Here is a 21,562-nt window from a genome sequence, read left to right as displayed (position 1 = left end):
TTGTCCAGGGAGGTGGTGGAGTCACTGTCCCTGGGGGTGTTCAAGGAAAGGGGAAAAAGCTTAGGGACATGGTTTAGTGGGTGGCATTGGTGGTAGGGGGATGGTTGGACCAGATGATCTTGGAGGTCTTTTCCAACCTTAATGATTCTATGATTCTCTGACTTGCTACTTCTGACAGGTATCCTGTTCTTTTTTTTTTGTTGTTTGTTTTTGGCTGTTGAATGGGAGACAACTCCCTTCAGAGTAGCATATGAATATTTGTAGACTGGACTCTCCAGCACTTATAGTCGAAGGAGATGGAACGAGAGCACCCAAGGCCTGAGATGAACTCCTCAGACAGGGTGGCCAGTGCTCGGAACAGGAGGGGAGAGCTCTCAGGTGTTTGCACGCTGGCACTTACACTTAGATGAGACAGCTCACAGTAAATGGGGTTTTGAGATGGACTGATATTCTTGAACAAGTCGGGTGGTTGCTCTGACTCCCCTGGTAATTAGTTCCCTATTGTTAGAAGTTTATGCAGGTACATCACACACTTGGCACTGCCCTTTGCACCCCCTGGGAGCCGGGCTGTTGGCTGTTGTACTGGCTGGGAGCTGCATAGCAAATGAATTTTAGACCTTTTCCCCTGTGCCCCACTCTTGCCTTGGCGTGCCCTGTGTTTAGCTTCCAGGTGTTTTACGTGCACAATGGGGAGAACTAGTGCATTGAAACCAACAGCAGACCTCCCCTTGGTGCTACGCTGTACCTGTGTTTTGGCTGCTGCTGCGGAGATGCAGGAAATGTGGATGAGGAGTAAAAATCTGTGCCTTTAACTGGGCAAGGCCCTAGGAAAAGTGCTTGTTATCTGCATTTGCATTTGCTGTTCCACGTCTTTAATTAAAAGGTCCACGCAATAGAATAAATTACATATGCATTTTTATTAGACAAACACCAGAAAGTGAAGAGAGACAAACAGTCATGGGACACATTTTATATACAAAATCCGGCCAAAAATGCTGAGCTGTAACAAGCAAGTTGCAAATTTAAAACAGTTGGACTCATGTTCAATAGCAGAGCCCTACACGACATGTGCTAGACAACACGGCTGAGAGAGGGTTCCTAAAGTGAGGCTCCTGTGCGACAAGACATAGGGTTTAGGTGGCCCTCGTTCCGTTCACCCCAACTATGCTTTAATAAAGGACAAGTGTTAAGGTGTTTTCTGGCGAGTGAAGGCGTCTGAAAGGAAACCTTTAGCTTCTGTAACTTCTTCTGGTGGAGGAGGTCGAGACAAACTTCACGCTGGAGCTGCTGCCACCTCCGAAGGTGGTGCTGCTCACCCCAGGACCGCTCCCGCAGCTGAAGCTGTTCCCCATGTTACAGATTCCCCCTCCCATGCTGAGGTTGCTTCCTCCTCCATATCCTGTTCCCACAGTTGTTCTGGTCACAGCTGCAAGAAGGAGAAGGAAAAGCTTTCAGTCTCTCTGGGTATTGGCTTCTCAGTACAGAAACACAATAATGCTCAAATCAGGTAATTGCGTATATTTTAGAGACTTACAGATATTCACTGGGACACCATCTCCGGCCAGCCTGATAGGGAACAAAACACAGCAATGTAAGACCATAAGAAAGAAGCCAGGCGATAGCATGAGAAACTATATGGGATGTTTTTTAGAGACCCCTGGGGAGAAAAATGAATATGTCGCATAATTTGTGGATGCTTCTCACAATGTTGCTGAATTAACCAGACAACCTTTCCCTCTGCCTCTAGATACCCCATTTAGCATGTGCATTTCAGAAATGCCGAGCATCACCAGCACTTGTGTTGGATCCTCCAACACCAGGACTAGAAGGGTCGTGTTTCCCACCCACCTGCACTCCTCGCCCTCCAGCAGCTTCCTGTAGGTCGCGATCTCGATGTCCAGGGCCAGCTTGACGTTCATCAGCTCCTGGTACTCGCGCAGCTGCCGGGCCAGGTCTGCCTTGGCCTGTTGCAGGGCATCCTCCAGCTCGGCCAGTTTGGCTTTGGCATCCTTGAGGGCCAGCTCCCCACGCTCCTCAGCATCTGCGATGGCTGCTTTCAGGTTTGCACACTAGGAAGGAGAAAGCTCTGGCCATATTGCTTGTATGGGCCCTTGGGTTGTTCTACCCTGAAACCACAAGGTCTTACTACAGTACCACCAATTTAAGCAGTTTTAGCAGCAATTCTCTTTTTGAGAGAAAAAGGGTCAAGCTGAGCAGAACTCGCTTAGGTTGCTTTTGATGTTTTCCTTCCTCCCTGCCAGTCTGGGAGGTAAATTGGTTAAAAGGATAGGGTTTCCTGCTTTTTACCTGTTTCTTCACGCTGTCAATTTCAGACCGCAGCCTCTGGACGTGGCGGTTGAGCTCGGAGATCTCCTGCTTGGTGTTGCGGAGGTCGTCCCCGTGCCTGCCTGCGGTAGCCTGCAGCTCCTCGTACTGTCGTGGAGAGAGGAACAACCGGTCAAGGTAAAATCCGTCGTTTTTTCAGTAACACAGTGTGTGGCAAGGTGGGTGCTTGAAAGCATTGGGTGCCTCCCCAAGCCCACTCTAGCAGCTGAGTTGCTGCTGTGCAATGTGCAGTACTGGATAAAGTTTTCTTGGAAGAGTCAGTCCTTTTCTGTTCAAGACAAGACATGAAGATAACAGCACGGAAAACCCCAATTCCTTCACCTTGGTTTGGTACCACGACTCGGCTTCAGCCCGGCTCCTGTTGGCGATGTCCTCGTACTGAGCTTTGACCTCCGAGATGATGCTGTCCAGGTCCAGGTTTCGGTTGTTGTCCATGGTGAGAACGACGGAGGTGTCGGAGATCTGGGTCTGCATCTGAGACAGCTCCTGCAAAGTGCGCAGTGACTAGGTGAGCTCACTCACTTGGGAGATGCCTTTTCATCCTTACAGATGAGCATGCAGACCTGGGAGAGGCTACAGATTGTTATCTAAGGAGCTAAGACAGTTGGTGTAACTCTAAAGAGGTAAAGGATTTAGCATCTCCTGGGGGGAGAAATTAAAGGCTTTCAGAGGAACGGAGGGAGGGGAGCTCCGAACTGAGGACTGAAATGTCTTGGGAGGTGATTGTACTCACTGCTTCGTAGAGGGCTCTCAGGAAATTAATTTCTTCAGTCAGCGCATCTACCTTGGCTTGTAGTTCAACCTTGTTCATATAGGAAGCATCTACATCCTGGAGGACGAGAGAATTAGGTAATACATTTTAAACTCTTGTTCGCAAGTCAGGGATGTGCTTATCTCCGCAATAACAGGCCAGGGAAGAAGGCATTAAAAAAAATCAGAATATGAATGGATGGATTTGTGAATGAATAGGTGATTAGAGCTCTACAAGTAATCATCAGACGGTGTTCTGCAATTTGCTCTCACCTTCTTAAGTGTCACAAATTCATTCTCTGCAACTGTACGCCTGTTGATTTCATCTTCATACCTAATGGAGGGAGGCAGAAGAAGCATTTGTTTAGGCAAGTAACAGACAGAGGTGATTTTAGTTTGCTGGAATGAACTTCCTTAAGAGCATTTTGCATACAATGTTCTTTTCTTTTGCAGAGCATCTGAATAAGAGACCATGAGCATGTTCCTAGGCTAAACTAGTTAAAACAAGTACATCTAAATTTTTTTAAAGAATCTCTGCTGTTCCTTTTTCCCTCTTTCTGGCCCTTAGTCATACTCCTCCTGCTTGTCTTAAGCAAATTAAGCATGCTGTCCTGAAACTTTCAGACCTACCATGTAATTTTTTTTCCTCAGTAGGTAATTTAGTTAATAAGTCTTTGATCATATTCTAAATTATTCCCAAAATGTGTATTTGGATCTGTTGCTCCGTTACCGTTTATCTTGAGAAAACGGCACAGCCTTCGCTGTCGGGAATTCCTGTGTCCCGGTCTATTTGTTAGAGGACTTGTCTGGATCCCCCGCTTGGCTTAAGGATGTCAAATGGAGAAAGGCTGCACCTACCTAGGTAGGTAGAGCACTCGCTCGATACACTTACTTCTTCTTGAAGTCCTCAACCAGGTACTGAGTGTTGACGAGCTCTCCCTCCAGCCTTCCCTTGTCGCTCAGCAAACTGTTCAGCTGCATCCTGAGGTTGTTGATGTACGTCTCAAACAGCGGCTCCAAGTTGTTTTTAACTGTTTTCATCCCCTGCTCCTGAAGCAGGCTCCACTTGGTTTCCAGCACTTTGTTTTGTTGCTCAAGGAATCGGACCTGCAAGCAGAAATATGCTGAAGATGTTTTGAAAGAGCAGAGATTCTAAGAGAGCTTCCCTTACAAATGTGGGATCGCAGTGGGTGAAGTACCCTTTCCAACTGGTTGTCATAGCCAAATTCTTCTCTGATAGAAGCAGGAATTTGCTATTTGACTGCAGGGACCCTGGTCAATATTGCAAAAAAACTCTGGAACAACCACGGATTTCCTTGCACGTGCTTCCCCTTCTTTCCTTTGATAAAGCATGCAAGGTGCATACATCTTGTGTGAATAGTGCATGCAAAAACAGATAAGGAATAAAACAGGGTTTGCACACTTATTAAGAAAAGAATAATGAAGTGTCAGTTTCCCCTCCCTTCAGCATAGCTCCTACACCCCACAAAATCTCCAAAATAATGTTGCATTTTCCTTGAAATCAAAGAGGAGCTGCTCAACCAAGAGAAATCAAGCAGGTGCTCTTGTGCATCTAATACAGTTAACAAGGAAATGAAGTGGTTCAGACAGAGTTGGATCAGATTTTGCTCTTTTGAACTAACAGTCCAAACATGCTGGTACTGTTTCACTCAGAGCTTTAAATGCCTTTGAGGAAAATTCAATCAGCGAGAAGCTTACTTCTCCCTAGGGCCAATTATGCGCTTCCTTTCTTCGTTGTTTTGGATGGGTTGCTCTCATTTCACTTGAACCATCTAAAAACCTGTTATCAAGGCTCTTGCAGTGCTCAGTGCAGAGAGCCCAACACCTCCACAAGGATGAGGTTGTCTCTAAGAGCTTAAATTCTCCACTGCCTACGAGATGTTAAGCAGCAAACAAGGAGGACCTCGAATACTGGATGATTAATTCATAGCAACCACTATGCAGCAGGTACCATTGCCTGGAATTTCCAGGGACTGAGGCATCTTTCAATCTCATTCCTGATTTTCATTCCGTCTTGATCAGCTTATGTGCTCATAACGCAGCTAAGAGTCCCCATCAAAAAATGAGGGCAAGATATTTAGGGAAGCTCATGTCTCACCTTGTCAATGAAGGAGGCAAATTTGTTGTTGAGGGTTTTGATTTGTTCCTTCTCCTCCTTTCGGATCCTCTGGATGCTGGGGTCAATCTCCAGGTTGAGAGGTTTCAGAAGGCTCTGGTTGACGGAGACTTCATGGATGCCCCCAGCAGGGAATCCAGGGCCACCCATGCCACCACCAAAGGCACCATATCCATAGCCAAGGTTAGCTGGCATGCCAAAGCCACCACCACAACCATACACGCTACCAGCGCCACCACCAAAACCTGCAGGTCCGTAGAAGCCACCACCCCTTCCAGCCACGGAGATCCTCTTGCATCCTCCAACATTGTAGAGGCTTTTGCTTCCAAAGCCACCACCGACCCTAGAAAACCCACTGCCAGCATTGCAGCTTCCGACCCGGGTGACGGAGCGTGAACTGAAGCTGGTGCGGCAGGTGTTTGGGACGATGGCTGAAGCAGCGCTGAAGCCACTTCTTCCCCTCTGAATCCTCACGGTGGACTGGCGAGACATTGTTGGCTTTGGGTTGGGATGGATGCTACAGCAAGAGCAAAGGAGCAAAGGTGCTGGCCTGGAGCAAGGAGTAGGAGGAAAAGAAGAAAGATGAACCTGTGCTTTTCACGAGCTCAGGAGAGCCCTTTTATGCATTTATGAGACTGGGATGGGTTTGATGAGGTGGATCATCTTTCTGATTAATTAGGCTTGGCATGTCCAACAGCATTCTGGAGAAAGAACTCACTCCGCACACACGCCCTTCTGAAATAATATAGCCAGGTTCTGAGCAACAGTGGTATTGTTTGGGAATAACTGTCGCCTTCTGCTGTCTTTGTAGACAGCCAGACTCTTCGCCATATCAAAGCATTTGAAAGTTGCAGTTGAGTCACTTTGGGCACAGGGAGGAAAACACCGTTCAAAATGCCTGTCACTCAACACCTCTTGCTTGAAAATTTCATCCCTCAGGATTGCTTTTGCCCCTTTTCTGTTCATGAGTAGGGTTTTTAAAAATTACAGTCCCGTGTGTTTTAGGGAAAGGAATCTGTGTCAGGCAGAGCAGTGCTTTACAGCATGCCCTGCAGTATATTGTTTTATGTTTTATTTTGTGATACATACTGCATGGTCCCCTTCTGCAATATATCTGCAGAAATGCTTCTGCTTCTGTCTCTATGTAGGCTCAGCTCCCAGGGCTGATCTCTTCTGAAACTCCTGCTCCTGTGGACTAATTCTTCTGTCACTCTTAAAAGGAATAAAATAAAATTAACGTAGGAATGAAAATGAAACATTTTGTTAGGGTCTTTTGTTCACAAGTGTATTTTGGCAGTGATATTCACAGCTGCCATTGATCTCTAGCACAAATAGCTGTTCTAGTCCTCTATTTCAATTTTGGTGTTTTAGGAGGATGGAAACAAAGTAACAAAACAAAATTTTCGAGGAGGAGGAAAGAGTGTAGGAATGGGAGCTGCTTTGAATCCACTGGCTCTATGGAAATGGAGTGCTCCGGGCTTGTTCCCAACTCCTCATTTATAAACACGAAGTAGATTCCCAAAGATTTAATCAGCTCTTTCAGCACTGCACATCTGAAAGTGTGATCCTGCCTGCATGAATCCACTAGAAGAGTGCTCCACAGGATTCCCTCTGCCCAGATCCACAGCGGTCTGCACACAAAGACATCCTGGACCTGGCCTTTCTCAGCCACAGGTACCAGTGCAGGTCTTTGCTTTGCCTGTAGCACTGTGGGCAGTTTGAGTAACAAGTTGAAGAGAAAATGTGAAAAATAACTTCATTCTGAGGCACGGCGAGTGTTTCTGGCCTTCGCTTTGTTTCAGGTAGTTCAGGAAAAGATGATTCATATGTAATTTATTTATACAAGAAAGTGAACTTGCAACCACATCCCCCCGAACAGCTTCTTCTTGTGTCATCTGCGAGGCTGAGCAGCTGCTGGCTGCAGAGCAGGAATAACGTAACGCTGAGGAATCATCGCCGAGCAGGGGGTGTGCTGTGAGCCGCCCCCGCCTTGCAAGGCAAAGGAAACCCCCACGAGTGCATTGGGTCCCCGTTGCTTCCACAACAACTTGCCTTCAAAATAGTTTGCATTTACATTGGTGTTTTGAAATGGTGGAGGGGAAGAAGCAGCAATTATTTTATTGTGGTGCCTATTGCAAGACTGAGCTTTTATTGTAAGCAAGAGCTCGATCTTGTAAATTTTGCCCAGCGGGTCTGTTCCTTAGGTCTGACTGTTGGCACACTTTGCACACATGGGAACTGGAGTAAACGGATCGCGAGCAGCAAATCTACACCCTAAAGGTTGTGGATGATTGATCCGCCTTGGGGCTTTGCCCACCAGTTGGTGAATGTCATGACGTACAAGCGTGAGGTTGATCCCCCATGGTGTGCTTGGTTCATATGAGGCACAAGATACTTGAAGGCAGATACAGGTTGCCAGAGACCTTAAATGGCTAAGACTCCTTTGGGAATTGCTGTCTGGGGTGCTATCCATCCCATGTAACTCTATCTAAAAGCTTTTCTTTTTATTCTTGTGTAGTCAGGGGAGATCACTGCCAAATGGTGGATTCTCCCATCCGAAGGTGGATGGAAGGAGAGGCCCCTGGAGATGGCTTTCCACCTTCCCCAGCACCATGTGGGGAGACCAGGAGGCTGACTCAGGGTGTGCAGAGTTAGCCAGGCTGAAACCCACCCTTGGTTACTAACAGCATGATGCGTCAGTACTTTCCTTTTTCCCCTCAGGCTCCCTTTACATATGAAACTTGTCTTTTTTGGCTAAAGAATACTCCAACTGCGTTGGAGTCCATTGTTAATAATAGTAATAATACAGCTCCTCCAACCAAATAAAAAGAAATTAATTTCTTTCCATTTCACATTTGCACTAGGGTGGAGGTGATGCGGTTGTCACTCATCTGGAAGGAATTTGAGAGGTAATTACAAAAGGCAGAACTGTGAGCACAAGGAGCTGTAGCTACAGGTTTGGGGTATGGGGTGATGGCAAGGGGGCCCCCACCCTTCTCTGTTGATGAAACACTGGGTTTCCAGGTAGCTCCTGGGGGAGTGTCTCCCGTGCACACTGCAGCTCCGGGCATGTAAATGAATTTGCTGCTCCGATGAAGATAGCTTGCCCTGATATGGACTTTTCCTCCTCCACCAGAGCATAATGCTCGCTCTCACTCAAACTGTTCTGTAGTTCTTCCTCCTAATCAAACAAAGGGAGCTGTGTTTGGGCAGGTCCTGCCGGCTGAGAGCCCCCATGACGTGGCGGAGGCAGGCTGCGAGGCTGAGCAGGCTCCAAAGCCTTTTCCATCCCTTCCCCTCCTTGTTTCTTCCTCCCAGGCTGAGCAGAGGGGTCAGGCAGCAGTGCGAGTCCCCAGCCCAGAGGCAGGACATCCCTTTATGCCATGCTGTAAACCTGGGAGTGAAGTCTTGGCTGAGTTTGGTTCTGGCATCATGCTGACAGCAAGGTAATAATGCTCCTTTGAGGGTAAAAAAGTGCATTCTGGCTACATCAGGGCAATAAATGCAACTCAGGCCCCTCTAGTGAGAAATTTGAACTGTTTTCCATGTACCCAGCCAGCAAGAAGCAGGTATCTCCAGCAGTTTTTCATCAGCTCCTGTCCATCTCTGCCTCTCTCCAGTAACCACCCTGGAAGCCTTGGTCTGGTGATGGATGCCCTTTCTCAGACGAGGCTGAAATAAATCCTTCGGAATGCCTCCGTGTGTCTTCTTTGCAAAAACACACGCATTTATAAAATCAGAGCATGTCTTACTAACTTGTGTTGGTTCACCTGTGCTACCTAATCTCAGTTTAATTATCAGTAAAGTCAAGGCTGTAATTTACGTTAATTGCTTAAATTAAAGCCTTTGGGTTAAACTTGGGCTGCTAACCTAAATTCAAACCCTATTCATTTTGACCATAATTTACTATATCATCCTGACTTAATGAAGTCCCACTGGTTGCCCTGAGCTTTTTCCACGGTGGACCACACGACTTGCAGGGTCCCTGCGCTGTGGGGACGGGAACCTCCAAGAGCTCCTGAGCGGGAGGCAAGTGTCCGTGAATCTCATTTCCCCAAGGGATGAATTAGGATGAACTCCTCAGAAGCTTTCCCATAGGTGTTGCCCCGTGATGGGCGTTGCAGTCCTTTGAGCCTGTTCCCGGCAGTATCTGGAGGCCAGTCAGCTGTAACTACTGCATGACTTTGAAGTGTAGGTGTGACCTGCTTTCCCCAGATAATTGTTTTCTCTGCTAGCGCAGAGACTCCGATGCAGCCCAGGGTTTTGGAATAACTTTGCCTTCATTATTGTTGTTGTTACCAGATGCTTTATGCAGACCAGGGAAGTCTCGTTTCACCCCATGCTTTGTTGCACTTAAAAGAGCCTCTGACCTTAGGTTGGTATTAGCTGATACCTCCTTTCTCCTGCTCTGCATGCAACACTGGTGCTTACATGGTGGTACCTGAAGAATCCTAAACATCCCAAGCTGTGTTGTAACGCTTGTTGAGTAATTTTAATCCCTGAGTAGGGCTGCTGGGGCTCTGATCTCCACCAAGCTCCATGTGTTGGAGGTTATCGCAGCAGTATTGTAACATCTCCTCTTTTCTTGTGGCCCTAGGGTGTAAATTTTCTCCTGATAAAGAAGCCCATGCACTGAAGCACTGCTGCTGGAAAGCCCCGTTATTTCGGATCAGCTCTGTGCAGGCACGTGGCACACCCCCCAGCTCTGTCCTGCACTGAGACTGCTCCTGGTTCAAGGTTCCTTGCAGAGAGCCATAGCGCTCGTGTGAAGTTTAATTTCTCCCAATTAAAACAAACAGCACTATTCTCAGACCCAGTAAGATAAACAAGCATTATTCACATGTCCTGGAAAGCGCACCCAGTCCCAGTGCACCAAGTTGCTGGGGCCTTATGTTTATTCACGGTGCAGTGCCGCATTGCACCGCGCGTGAGCCCCGAGGTCCCTGGTGCTGTCCTGCGGCACGTGGCATTGCCTGCAGCCCGGCTCACCTGCCGGACTCCAACCTCCGGCCGGGATGTCGCTGCCCTGGTTAAACAATGACGCTCAGGCTGAACATGCCTCGCAGATGGGAGCTGGGGATATTGCTCCGCTGCTGGTTTTGCTGCATCCTGCGTTACCTTCCCTGCAGCCATTTCACATTGTACTTTGTTTCTAGACCATGTAAACTATTTGCAAATTAAAAAAAAAATAATTTTTTTGGATGGAAAATCTCCTTTTGAGTCAAAAAGCTGCAGTGTTTCATTTGGGAAATGCTAAGGGGAGATATTTCAGCATTCCACAAACAGAATTGTTCCCGTAAGAAAAATTAGATGTTAGTTTATTTTTTTCCCCTAATATTTAAGTTGCCAGCTCAAATTACTTGTCAAGTCTAACTTGAATTTGTGTGTTCTCCAGGTTTCTGCAAACTAGAAGATGGCAACTGGATGACTTCTTGCATCTGCTTTCTTGGAGAAGTGCCGAGGCGGGGGGGGGGGGGAGGGGGGTTCCAAAACCCACCCCATGGAGACAAAAGAGTGACTGATAGCTGCTTGCTGCTTTTTTTTTTTTTTCCTCTTGGTAGCATCTTCAATGCTCAGATTGCAGGAGAAGGAGCCAATAACAGCCTGCGGCAGCAGACTGATGGAGGCTGCAGAGATGCCCAGGTACCGTGGGGTTGGGGAAGGGCTTGGCAGAGTGGCTCACGACCAAGATTCAGGTGTGGTGTTGGTTGTTGCCTACATGTCGATGCAGCTGATGGCACAGCAAAGTGTTATGTATGCTTCTGTAAAACACAAAAGAATTTTTTGAAATTTTCAATTATTCTTATATATATATGTGGTTTGATAATAAAAGCCCAGTTGGGATGCCCTGCCTGTTACAAAGAAGACTGCTTTGCCAGCTTCACTCTATTTCCTTAAGTCTAAGAAACGTGGTCAGATGCTTGCAGACTGATGCAGACAGTTAAACGGATGAAGCCCAACCACCCACCTTTCCACAAAGCCTCCCCGGGTGCAAACGGGCTGCCCCAGCTTTCTAAAGGTGCTGTTTCCCCTTCCCGTGTCCTGGAGGGGATGCCCATGGGTGTGAGCCCCAAGCCCCATAGTAGGACCTGTCACAGCTTCCAGCCCTTGCAGGGCAGCTCCCTGCCTTTCTCTTGCTCTGGGTCCCCACCTGCTGGAGACACCAGGCTGGCTTGTCTGGTGCTCAGACATCTCTGCGCGGCGCAGTGGGTGCCTGGGGTCCGGGGGGGCTCAGGAGCTCGGAAGTGTTTCCCTGCGGTGAGCGCTTCGGCACACTGTGCACGAGATGTTTTTGCTTTGCAGCCATGAGTGCTGCCCCTTCTCCTCTCCCTCCCTGGGGACCTCCCTGGGGGTACCCCCGGTTGGATTTTACAGGGGACGAGGGGTGGGTTGATGGAGCCAGGGAGCAAGGTGGGATGCTCGTCCTTTGGGCACGACATCCCCAAAGGGCTGCAGACCCCTCCTTTGCTCCCCTCGCTTCATGCTCCAGCTCCTCGGTCCTTTCGGGCTAGGTTCCCAGCTCACCCCGTGCTTCCCCAGCTGCCCGGACTGGTGCCTGGCCTTGCAGCCTCGCAGGCAGCAAGAGCCAGGAGATGCCCTCGGAGCCACAGGGGGGAGCCCAGGAACAGCGCGGGAGCCTGGCTGAAACCCTCGTCCCAGCAGGTCTCAGAAACCTCCTGGGGGGGGTGGCTGGGAATTGGGCAGCTGGGTGCTACAGGCAGCTTGGAAGACCTCAGGTTCAGTCAAAAACGAATCTGAGGCGCCGGAACAGCTCTTGCAAAGGAACATTTAGCAAGATGCTCATGGGTGCAAAGGCAACCTCGATGCCCAAAGACTGCACGTGGTGGGATATTGGGCGCTTCGCCCTGTGTCTGCCCCTCTTTGCTAGTGCAGCCCTCCCTCCCTTCGCAGTTATGGTGATGTCTGACTGCTCCATTCCCCTCCTGGGGGCTCAAATGCAGAACTTCCCACCCCTCACCCCCGTTTGATGCTGTTCTCGCCATGTCCTTGCTGCAGTTCTGGAGGTTTGCTCCTGTTTGCGGTGTGAACCTGTGGCCAGGCTGACCATCCATCCCACCCTCCTCTCCATCCTCCCCAGAGCCATGTGGGAGCCTGGGTCCTAAACCTGAGCTCAGTCTCCTCAAGGTCCTTTCTCATGAAGTGCCTACAGAGAGTCCTTTCTGCAGCTGGGGCACAGCACGCATCAATACCCAATTCCCAGCAGAGAATAGAATGAAGCAGCAAATTTTAAAAATGACAGATGCTCTTTATTGGACAATACAGTATGGTAGGAAACGAAGAGGCTATAGCCATGGGCACAAGGAGTTAGAAATCAGTGTGGCAATTCATATACACAGAAAGCAGTAACCTTTCCCACAGGTGCCTGAGAAAACAGAAGGGGCTGGAAAAATCTTTAGTTGCAGATGAAACATTTGGAGGTTGTAACACGTGTTGCGGGCAGAGGCTTTTAGAGCATCTTGGAGCTCTTTTCCTTGCTGAAGACCCAGGACAGTGGTTTCACAAGGCTGTCCCGTCGTTTTAGGGTGAATGAAACGAATGCGTGTGGCCAAGCGTGGCTTTCCCCATTCAGCAAAGTGCTTCCACTTTGCTTTAAATTTGTGACTCCGTGGGGAGAACAAGAGAGTAATGAGGACTGTGCTGGAAGAGGGCCACCGCTGGGGACTGTGACGGCTCTCCAAAGCCCTGTTGGTGACCTGTTACAACCTATGCTTTAGCCAAAAGTGCTTCATATTCTGGCAGTGGGGTCCTAGCCTCCCACCACTGCCCCAGTGGATGAGGCCAGAGGGAGGAGAGGGTTCAGCTCAGCTATTTACACCATTGATTTGTAGGGCAGCACTTGCTTTCAGAAGGCAGGAAACACACCGTCGTCTGCACGGAGAATGCCAGGCTCACCATCCTTATCTGATGGTCTTTTTGCTGGTGGTGGTCTTGGAAACGATCCGCACGCTGCCTCCCGTGCTGGAGCTGACGCCTCGGCTGCTGTTGGAGCTGAAGCTGCTGCCTCCGCCGTAGCTGAGCCCCCCGCCGAAGCCTCCGCTTCCACCTCCGAAGCCGCCGCCGCTGCTGCTCATGCTGTAGCTGCCGCCGCCGCCTCCCATGCTGAGACCTCCGCCCATGCCGAGACCTCCGCCCATGCCCAGGCAGCTGCCGCCGCCGCCGTAGCCCATCCCGCTGGAGCTGCTCACCACGGCTGCAGGGGAACATGGTGCGTGCCCACCTTAGGGACCCGCAGGTCCCCGAGGCGGGGGTACCTGGCCCATCGCCCCCACGGCAGGGGAATGGGTGACCAGGGCTGGAAGGGGGGAAGGTACTCACAGACGCTCACAGCTCCGACTCCCTCTCCGGCAAGCCTGTTGGGGAAGGGGGACGTAAGTGAGAATGCGAAAGCACAGGCAAGATACAGCGCTGGCCACTGGGACCAGCAAATTAGACTTTGTGGCCTTCAGCAGAGAGGGTCCTCTGGTGGGGTATGGCTGCATCACAGGTGAAAGGTGACAATGCTCGCTTTTCTTAGTGCATCGGGTGCCAAGAGCTGGAGAAACCCAGCTTTTCCAAGAAACCTCACATTTTAAAATATCCCCTCTCTCTACGCTCTTTTTAAGTCTCTTGATGCTTCAGGCCCTTGGGGTGAGCTCTGTCTTTGGACCCAAAGAAACGCGCTCTACTCTGAAGAGCAGCACGCAATGGGACCCCGTGCTTGTCCTCACCTGCTCTCCTCGCCCTCCAGCAGCTTCCTGTAGGTCGCGATCTCGATGTCCAGGGCCAGCTTGACGTTCATCAGCTCCTGGTACTCGCGCAGCTGCCGGGCCAGGTCTGCCTTGGCTTTCTGCAGAGCATCCTCCAGCTCGGCCAGTTTGGCTTTGGCATCCTTGAGGGCCATCTCCCCGCGCTCCTCCGCTTCGGCGATGGCTGCTTGGAGGCTGGCACACTAAAAGAAAGGGAAGCCAATAATGGTTTATCTTGGCCTACCCAAAGCTGAGTATTGCTGTGGTATTGTGGATACCGGCCGGTGACTCCCAGCATGGCACTGAGAAGTCCTCGGGGCTGTCAGAAAGGTGTCACTGGGGAGCTGCAGCCATAGTCCAGTTTCCCACGAAAAGGAGAAACATCTGCAGCTCTTTGCTTTGATGGGGTGACCTGAAAGCTCACAACTCACTTCCCCAGCAAGGAAGGAGCTATCACAGCACATCCTCACATTACGGGACCTTCTCCAGTAGGGAGAGACAGAGATGGCCCTGCCCTCTTCAGTGCAGGGGGGACCCCTGGCCTTCCAGCCCTGCTGTGAAGCCAGGAGCTGGCTCCTTCCATGTCTGGAGTCTGCCATCCACCATGCAGGAGCATCCCCACCATACCTGCTTCTTCACACTCTCAATCTCATTCCGCAGCCTCTGGACCATCCGGTTGATCTCTGAAATTTCTATCTTGGTGTTACGCAGGTCGTCACCGTGTCGCCCGGCGGAGACCTGAAGCTCCTCGTACTGAGATGCAGAAAGGAGGAGAGCGCTGGTTAGGAGCCGTGGGGAGGCTGAGTGGGGCTGGGAAGGGTGAGGGGCCTTCAGGGCACGAAGTGCAGATCTAGGGGGACTACAGCCCTTGGAGCAACCTGCCCATGGAATAGCAGCTCAGCCCATAGTTGCTAAAATACACCACAAAGTCAGCTATTGCATTGCTACGGGTTGTCACGTAATATTAGGAACCTGAAAGGAAAAGAGGAATGCTCTGTATCTAAGGCCAGATCCACCAGTGACTCGGTGTGAGCCCAGGATCAAAGCATTTAAGCATCTTGTCCCCTGGTTTCACAGCAGGGAAAGTAAGGTGGATCCAGCGTAGCAGTTAACAAGCAAAGAACGGCAATCTGTATGCAAGAGCCCATTGCAACATGCACAGAAATCAGTCTGTTATTCCGCTTACCCACCTTGTTTTGGTACCAGGCCTCAGCCTCTGCCCGGCTCCGGTTGGCGATGTCCTCGTACTGCGCCTTGACCTCTGCGATGATGCTGTTGAGGTCCAAGTTGCGGTTGTTGTCCATGGACAGGACCACAGAGGTGTCGGACACTTGCTGCTGCATCTGGGACAATTCCTGCAGAAGATGCAAAAAAAGTGAGTTGTCTGGTCTCAGGGGTGGAAACCATGCCAATGCGAGATGGCTTCAGAGCCCTCTCTGCCAAGCCATTTTCTTGCATTTCTCTGTACTCTGCCTCTCCTTATCTACCATTTCTATTTTATGCCTACATTATAATTTCAAAAAGGTGGTGACTGCTTCCTCTTTTACTGCTGTACAGCATCAAGTGTGATGGACGGAGCTCCGGGACACAGGAAACTGTACGGTGTGGAGCTGTGGAGGATGTTATCGTAGGGAGGGCTGACCGCTTACCGCTTCGTAGAGAGCTCTCAGGAAGTTAATTTCATCTGCCAGTGCATCTGCTTTGGCCTGCAGCTCAACCTTGTTCATGTAAGCTCCATCCACATCCTAAAGAAAAGAAAACCAAAGACTTCTGGGTGAAACCTCAAAACAAAAGGACACCAGGAGGACCCTCTCTCTGCTTCCAGGTTCGTTAATCTTTAGGCTTGTTTTTAGATCACTATGATCAAGGCATTTTCTAACATAATGCCAGACACTGGTTATGAGCCACAATGAGGTTTTGGGCAGAGGGCAAAGCTCAGACTCATGGGGATGTGGCTGGAGTTCGAGTGGGACTGAACAGCAAGCAGCCGAAGTTTGGCACTGCAGCCGGAGGAGCTACCTCCAGAAAGCAGGGCAGCTCCTCCGACTGTGCCAAAAGGTGCTGCACCCTTGGCTTGGAGCAGGTTGTGCCCATTTGTAGGGGTATATGGAGGAGTACCCAGCCCAGTACCTAGTCCTAGCCGTGCCAGCACCATATCCTAATGCCTGACCCAACCGTGGGGTTGGAAGACCCCCAGCTCCCATCAGCTTTGCTTTGGCTCTGTGTGCTGAGCTCATTTCATTGCCCTCCCCCCGGCTCCCACTTCACTCACCTTCTTGAGAACCACGAACTCGTTCTCTGCACCGGTGCGGCGGTTAATCTCATCTTCATATCTGTAAGGATAAATAAGGGAGAGAGTTTGGGTGGAAATGAAGAGCTGAGGCAGAGAAGCAGGGGTGGGACCACTCCAGTCCTAAATCATTAATTCTGGCTCACAGATATATTCCTTATTCCCAGCTGTTTACAGTCCAGAGCAGATGCAGAGCAAATGGTCACTTACTCTGAACCTGCAGGGACTCCGTGGTGTGAGTAGTCCCAGCTAAAATTAAAAGAATCCAATCACTGCCCTTAAAGTCAAGCTCATGCGTAGATGTGAGCAGGATCAGAGCCCTTTGCAGTAAGAAGCAGCAGCAAGTATTCATGGTGACCTTTGACCAAAGCAAAGTTATGCAAAAGCTTTCAGCCTGGACTGCAATAGCTAATAATGTAATAGTTTGATATTTGATATTTTAATAATGCTAATGGCTCTGAATAACCTGCTGCAGCATTTAATTAAAAAAAAAAAAAAAAAGTTCTGTGATTCTTTAACCATGGTTGTGCAAGAGCAGATCATTAAGTAAGCCTCAGATTATGTTTCTGGGGAACTTTTTATGGCTCTGAGCAACATCCTCTCATCAGATAATCAGGGCAGGGCTTAGCTAGAAAGTAGACAGAATGTGGAGGCTGTTGCGGCTAAGACCTGGATTTGAAAGGCAGGTTTATGCCAGTCCTTTAACTCCCACTGGCAGAGATATCCCTGCACCTGGATCTCCGGGTGGACAGGAGACAGAGTGAACATGAGCCCATGGACTGGGATCTAGCTCCAGACTTGAAACAAAATGCATTCTCTTGCCCAGGTAGTAGCTCCAAAATCCAGACAATATAATTTGTCATTTTTGGACTAATCAGGGTTTCTAAAAGCCTATAATGCATACCGAGACCTGAAATGTACCCAAGGACAACATAACAGAAGCTAATTCATGTCAGCCCATCCTGTCAGCTCTAAATGCCGATACATACCCCCCACCCCAAAAATCTATTCACATGCTTAGCTCTCTAGCATAAACATATCTCAGTCCTCCAGGGTGTTTTTCTCAAGTTTGCACTTGGCCATCTGGTTGCATAAGGAAGATATTGTTCTCTCCAGACTCCAGCCAAAGAAAATTGAACTGCTTCACCTAAAAAAAACACCTAAATGTCCCTCATAGTCAGCAGACACCGGCTGGCATGCCCTTAAAATGATTCATCCCGCCTCTGCTGGATGCCTTATCTCAGGCTGGGACTAATTGCCACCCCAGGAAAATTCTTTCCTCTGGTTTACTTGAGGGGGAGCTGAGGCAATGGGCAAAAAAAAAGAGCTGAGCATCTTCCACGTGATCAGAGGTGAGCGAGGCCGAGCACATGCGGGTTGCCTGGGCCCCTCTGGAAGCTAGGAACTTCCTTTGCAAAAAGAGAAAATTGGGGATTTTTGGAGCTGGCTGTTTATGGCTATGTTTCATCCCCTTTTGCATGTCATTCATACTCATGAGCTACACATTTTGCTATTTTCAGGTATTGTTTTGGGAAGCCCGAGGGATCTGACCAGGACCTCCATACAATGGAGCTTCTTCTGTGGGTGAATGAATCCTGTCCTAAATTCTGAGCCTGCATGCAACCGACATAGCTAGAGGTAACTGCGACCAAATTTCGGTTTTGTATGTTCATTTTGCTGGGAAGAGGAGCCCAGTGCAAATGCAAGGCAAGCGCCAGGGAGCACGAACCGCCTGCCCTGATTTTCACATCTATTAATCTACAGAGCGCAATCTCTTACTTGTTCTTAAAGTCTTCCACCATGTCCTGCATGTTCCTCAGCTCAGAGTCCAACCGTCCCCTCTCTCCCATAAGACTGTCTAGCTGCCGCCTGAGGTTGTTGATGTAGGCTTCGAAAAGGGGCTCCAGGGACTTCCTGGTGACTGTGTGGCCCTGCTCTTGCAGGAGGCTCCATTTGGTCTCCAGCACTTTGTTCTGCTGCTCCAAAAATCGCACCTGAGAAAACAAAAGCAGGCACGCGCTGAAACCCATCCGAACGGCGCACAAAGTCCCCTGCCAGGGAAAGGAGGGATCATTCAACACGGAAAGAGATGGCAAAGAGATTGGAATTAGGATCTTCCCGCAGGAATTTAGGGCACCGAATTCTCCAAAGTAGCACAAGAAGCTGATATGCTTGGGGAGAATTTTCAAGAGCAGTTAAGCAGGCCAAGCACCTGTAATTGCAGCTTTAGCTGTTTCTCCCCCCACTGGATGCTCAGCCCACCTTACTGGTTTAAACTGGTAGTATCCCATCGAGAGGTGTGGAGCTTTGCAATTTTACAACCAGTGCAAGATCCATCCAGTGCCCAGTAAATTTTTTATGGGGAAGGGGGGATTTCCAATTTAGCAAAATGAGGTGCTGTAAAACTCATCCTTGCAAAGAGCATAAGACAATTCTTAGTTTTCAGCCAAACCTGTGCTGTTTGTCGGCTGGGATTAGTTCAGGCAAGCCCCCAACTCCAAAAGAAGTTTCTTCCTGTTCTTCTTTCCCGAGGCAACTGAGAATATGCACGGGCTGGTGTTTAAGACCAAACTCTCACCTTGTCGATGAAGGAGGCAAATTTGTTGTTGAGGGTCTTGATCTGCTCCCGCTCGTGTGTTCGCACCTTCTGGATTTCTGGGTCAATATCCAGCTTGAGGGGTGCCAGGAGGCTCTGGTTGACGGTCACTTCGTGGATGCCACCGGGTGGGCAAACAGGGAACCCGGGGCCACCTCGACCACCAAATCCAGGACCTCCCAGTCCAAATCCACCACCCATCCCATAGCCGCCACCACCACCAGCTCCTCCTAAGCCAAAACCAGCGCCTGCTCCACCACCATAGCCAAGACCAAAGCCAGCTCCTCCACCAAAGCCGTATCCACCACCAGCTCCGCTCCGTAGACCTCCGCCGACCGAGCTGTAGGAAATTCTTTTACTTCCACCTAAGTTATAGAGACTTCTGCTGCCGAAGCCACCACCAGCTCCGAAGCCTCCTCCACCTCCAGCTCTTCCTCCTCCAACTCTGGAGACAGAGACGGAGCTAAAACTGCTTCTGGTACCACTGCCACCTCCTACGATAGCAGAGCCTGAGCTAAAGCCCCTCATGCCCCCTCCAGTTGATGATCTGTAAGAGATCCGACTCATGGTGGCTTGTTCAATTGGAAATGCAAAGAGCAGGAGGGAAAAAAAAGCTGGTGAATAAAAGCTGAGCAGCAGGAAAGGAGCAGAGGGCAACGGAGACAGAAACCCCTGTGATGGGAGAGCTCGGGAGCCTCCTCTTTTATCTGCTTGGAAAACTTGGCACGGGAATTCAGAACTTGACGTGCCTTGCAGCAACTTGCCTTGTCAAACACACCTAGGCTACAGCGAGGCGCTGAAAAATGCATTGTTTGCAGGCAAGAAAGTAACGGAGTGAGGGAGCTCCCCCCACCCCCAAAGCCTGGCGCTCTGAGTCATGAAATGAGAATTGAATGGGACGACTCGCCGAGGTTTGCGCTCACGAGCAGGACGCAACATGATTCTCCCGAGACCCTGGGAGCCAGTTTTCCTTATGCCAGCCAGGGCTCACCCATTGCAGTGAGCTTCCTTGAGCTGAAGCCTTTGCAAGGTGCGGTGCAGTTTAGGGTTCAACACATCACACGGCGAACAGGGCAGCACAGACAGGGGCTGATCTTTCCAAGACTGCCCTGTCGCGGTGTGCATGCCCTGTTGTTGGCTTGGGAAAGCTGAGGCTGGAGGTGATTTTACTTCTCAGCACTGCTATTTTGATTTCTTTTGGAAAAGGGCTCTAAAGGGTTGCAGGCTGGTGGAGAGGAGCTGGGTGGAAGTTGTCTCCTGGTAGTATTTTCTGGGATCTTACCAAAAAGTTGCCTCTCCTCTTTGCAGGAGGAACTGAGAAATTACTTATCGTGGCTTTCAAAGACAGCAAGGGAATCGCCCTTCCAAAATAATGTGAAACTGCGTTAAATAGTACTCTGGCACTTCTAAAATAGATATTAAAGAGATGATTGAAAGGGTTGCATTTGTTTTGAGTCTTCTCGTCAGGCTGAGGGTTCAAAAGCTCTTTGTGAAGTGGTATTTTTATCACTCCCCCCCCATATTTACCCTCTAACCAGCAGTTTCCACGTCACTGCTGGCTCCTCAAGACGTTCTCTGTAGGGGAATTCACCCACTTTCCTTCCAGCTTCCTCCCACCCCTCCTTCACTCTGCTGAGATCATGCAGTCGGATGATTTTCTAAAACATCTTTGGCCCCTTGATCTTGAGCTCTCAGGTGAACCCAGGAGCTGCGATGGGGCTGGGTCGTGTTTTGGGATGGTGCAATGACAGGAAAGCCAGGACCTCTTCCCTCATGCCCACGAAGAGCTGGATGTCGGTTACAAGAGATGTCCCCTCCTTCCCACCCAAAGCAAGTCTGCAAAGCGAACTCAGCCCAGCCACATCCTTGTGCTGCGAGGGCCACCGACCTCCATCGGGTTGTGTGTCAGATGAACTAATAGTGCACAGTGGAGAGATAAAACTGAATCAAAAAGATTTTTTGAAATTGGCTACGTGAGCAATAAGTACGGGAACTTAATCCAAAATGAGTTGCTTAAGGGTATCTGCAGCATCTCATAGCTTGTTTCTGTTGATGTGCTTCCAACTGCCGTTTTCTCTGTCTGGGAACTTGAAAGAACCTGAGCAGGAGGGATTTTTTATTTGTTTTCCTTATTGCAATCATAAAAGCCGGCGCTCACAACTATCATCTCCTGCAAGCGCTCCTGTCACCGCCTATTGCCAATAGCGTGAGTCACGAGCACCCGAAGCGCGTTCGGGCGAGCTATCGGGGAGCCGATCACTGGGCGTGCTGCACGGGAGCAAGCCGGGCGGTAGCAAGGGGGTGCTCTCGCCTCGGGAGTGGAGACCAGGAACCCGCCGGGTGCTGTGCAATGTGCTGGAAATGCCAAAATTCCCAGGAAAACTGCGCTCACACTCGCACATCCTGAAGCTGCTGTAGCCAGCCCTGGGCCCTGATTTCATGGGTGCTGCAAGTAACTCCAGTAACTGCTGCTGGTTTGGATCAGCAGCAATCCCAGGAATGTTACCAGGCTTATACTGGTATTGAAACTAAATAAATTGTGTTGGAAACGTGGCAGATGTACAGAGATTTGGTTTCCTAAGCCTGCAGATGGGAGTTGGCACATGTGAGCTGGATATGGTGGAAGGGGGCCAGGCAGCAGTGGCCGGGAGCCTGCCTTTGACTTCCAAAGAGCTATGCAAAGTCACACCTGGGAA

General features: G+C 49.7%; 2 protein-coding genes and 1 long non-coding RNA gene across 5 annotated transcripts; 1 reads left to right on the top strand and 2 right to left on the bottom strand.

Annotated features, from left to right (window-relative positions):
• Nucleotides 1-898: 898 nt before the first annotated feature.
• On the bottom strand, nucleotides 899-5,870 carry LOC310887968 (keratin, type II cytoskeletal 6A-like). Its single transcript, XM_083814257.1, has 9 exons — nucleotides 5,216-5,870; nucleotides 3,989-4,203; nucleotides 3,370-3,430; nucleotides 3,080-3,175; nucleotides 2,668-2,832; nucleotides 2,308-2,433; nucleotides 1,849-2,069; nucleotides 1,535-1,566; nucleotides 899-1,426 (listed from the first exon to the last, which is right to left on the bottom strand). The coding sequence occupies exons 1-9, from the start codon at nucleotides 5,723-5,725 to the stop codon at nucleotides 1,230-1,232; spliced, it is 1,623 nt and encodes a 540-aa protein (XP_083670383.1). The 5' UTR covers nucleotides 5,726-5,870; the 3' UTR covers nucleotides 899-1,229.
• On the top strand, nucleotides 2,730-12,810 carry LOC310887992. Of its 3 annotated transcripts, none has more exons than XR_014575805.1 (3): nucleotides 2,730-2,854; nucleotides 8,098-8,142; nucleotides 8,552-12,810. It is a non-coding gene; the product is annotated as an uncharacterized lncRNA (long non-coding RNA). The 3 variants fall into 3 exon arrangements; XR_014575806.1 differs by lacking the exon at nucleotides 2,730-2,854 and adding an exon at nucleotides 6,571-6,907; XR_014575807.1 differs by lacking the exon at nucleotides 2,730-2,854 and having other exon boundaries at nucleotides 6,571-8,142.
• Nucleotides 12,480-19,554, bottom strand: LOC310887965 (keratin, type II cytoskeletal cochleal-like). The gene is made up of 9 exons (XM_083814254.1): nucleotides 18,849-19,554; nucleotides 18,050-18,264; nucleotides 16,253-16,313; nucleotides 15,630-15,725; nucleotides 15,171-15,335; nucleotides 14,608-14,733; nucleotides 13,963-14,183; nucleotides 13,571-13,605; nucleotides 12,480-13,445 (listed from the first exon to the last, which is right to left on the bottom strand). Exons 1-9 carry the CDS (start codon nucleotides 19,431-19,433, stop codon nucleotides 13,153-13,155), a joined length of 1,797 nt encoding a protein of 598 aa, XP_083670380.1. The 5' UTR covers nucleotides 19,434-19,554; the 3' UTR covers nucleotides 12,480-13,152.
• Nucleotides 19,555-21,562: the final 2,008 nt, after the last annotated feature.

The sequence above is a fragment of the Anser anser genome, assembly GCF_964211835.1.
Source record: "Anser anser genome assembly, chromosome: 30".
In the NCBI taxonomy this organism is placed as follows: domain Eukaryota; kingdom Metazoa; phylum Chordata; class Aves; order Anseriformes; family Anatidae; genus Anser; species Anser anser.
Note: the sequence above shows the minus strand (reverse complement) of the source record. Positions and strands in the feature narration are given on the sequence as shown.

Coding starts and splice junctions, on each gene's coding strand:
- LOC310887968 (XM_083814257.1), bottom strand. CDS start 5,725: ATGTCTCGCCAGTCCACCGTGAGGATTCAGAGGGGAAGAAGTGGCTTC. Junction 4,204..5,215: donor TTGCCTCCTTCATTGACAAG/GTGAGACATGAG, acceptor TTCTGCTTGCAG/GTCCGATTCCTTGAGCAACA. Junction 3,176..3,369: donor AATTTGTGACACTTAAGAAG/GTGAGAGCAAAT, acceptor CTCGTCCTCCAG/GATGTAGATGCTTCCTATAT.
- LOC310887965 (XM_083814254.1), bottom strand. CDS start 19,433: ATGAGTCGGATCTCTTACAGATCATCAACTGGAGGGGGCATGAGGGGC. Junction 16,314..18,049: donor GTGGAAGACTTTAAGAACAA/GTAAGAGATTGC, acceptor TTATCCTTACAG/ATATGAAGATGAGATTAACC. Junction 14,734..15,170: donor AGGCCTGGTACCAAAACAAG/GTGGGTAAGCGG, acceptor TCTGCATCTCAG/TACGAGGAGCTTCAGGTCTC.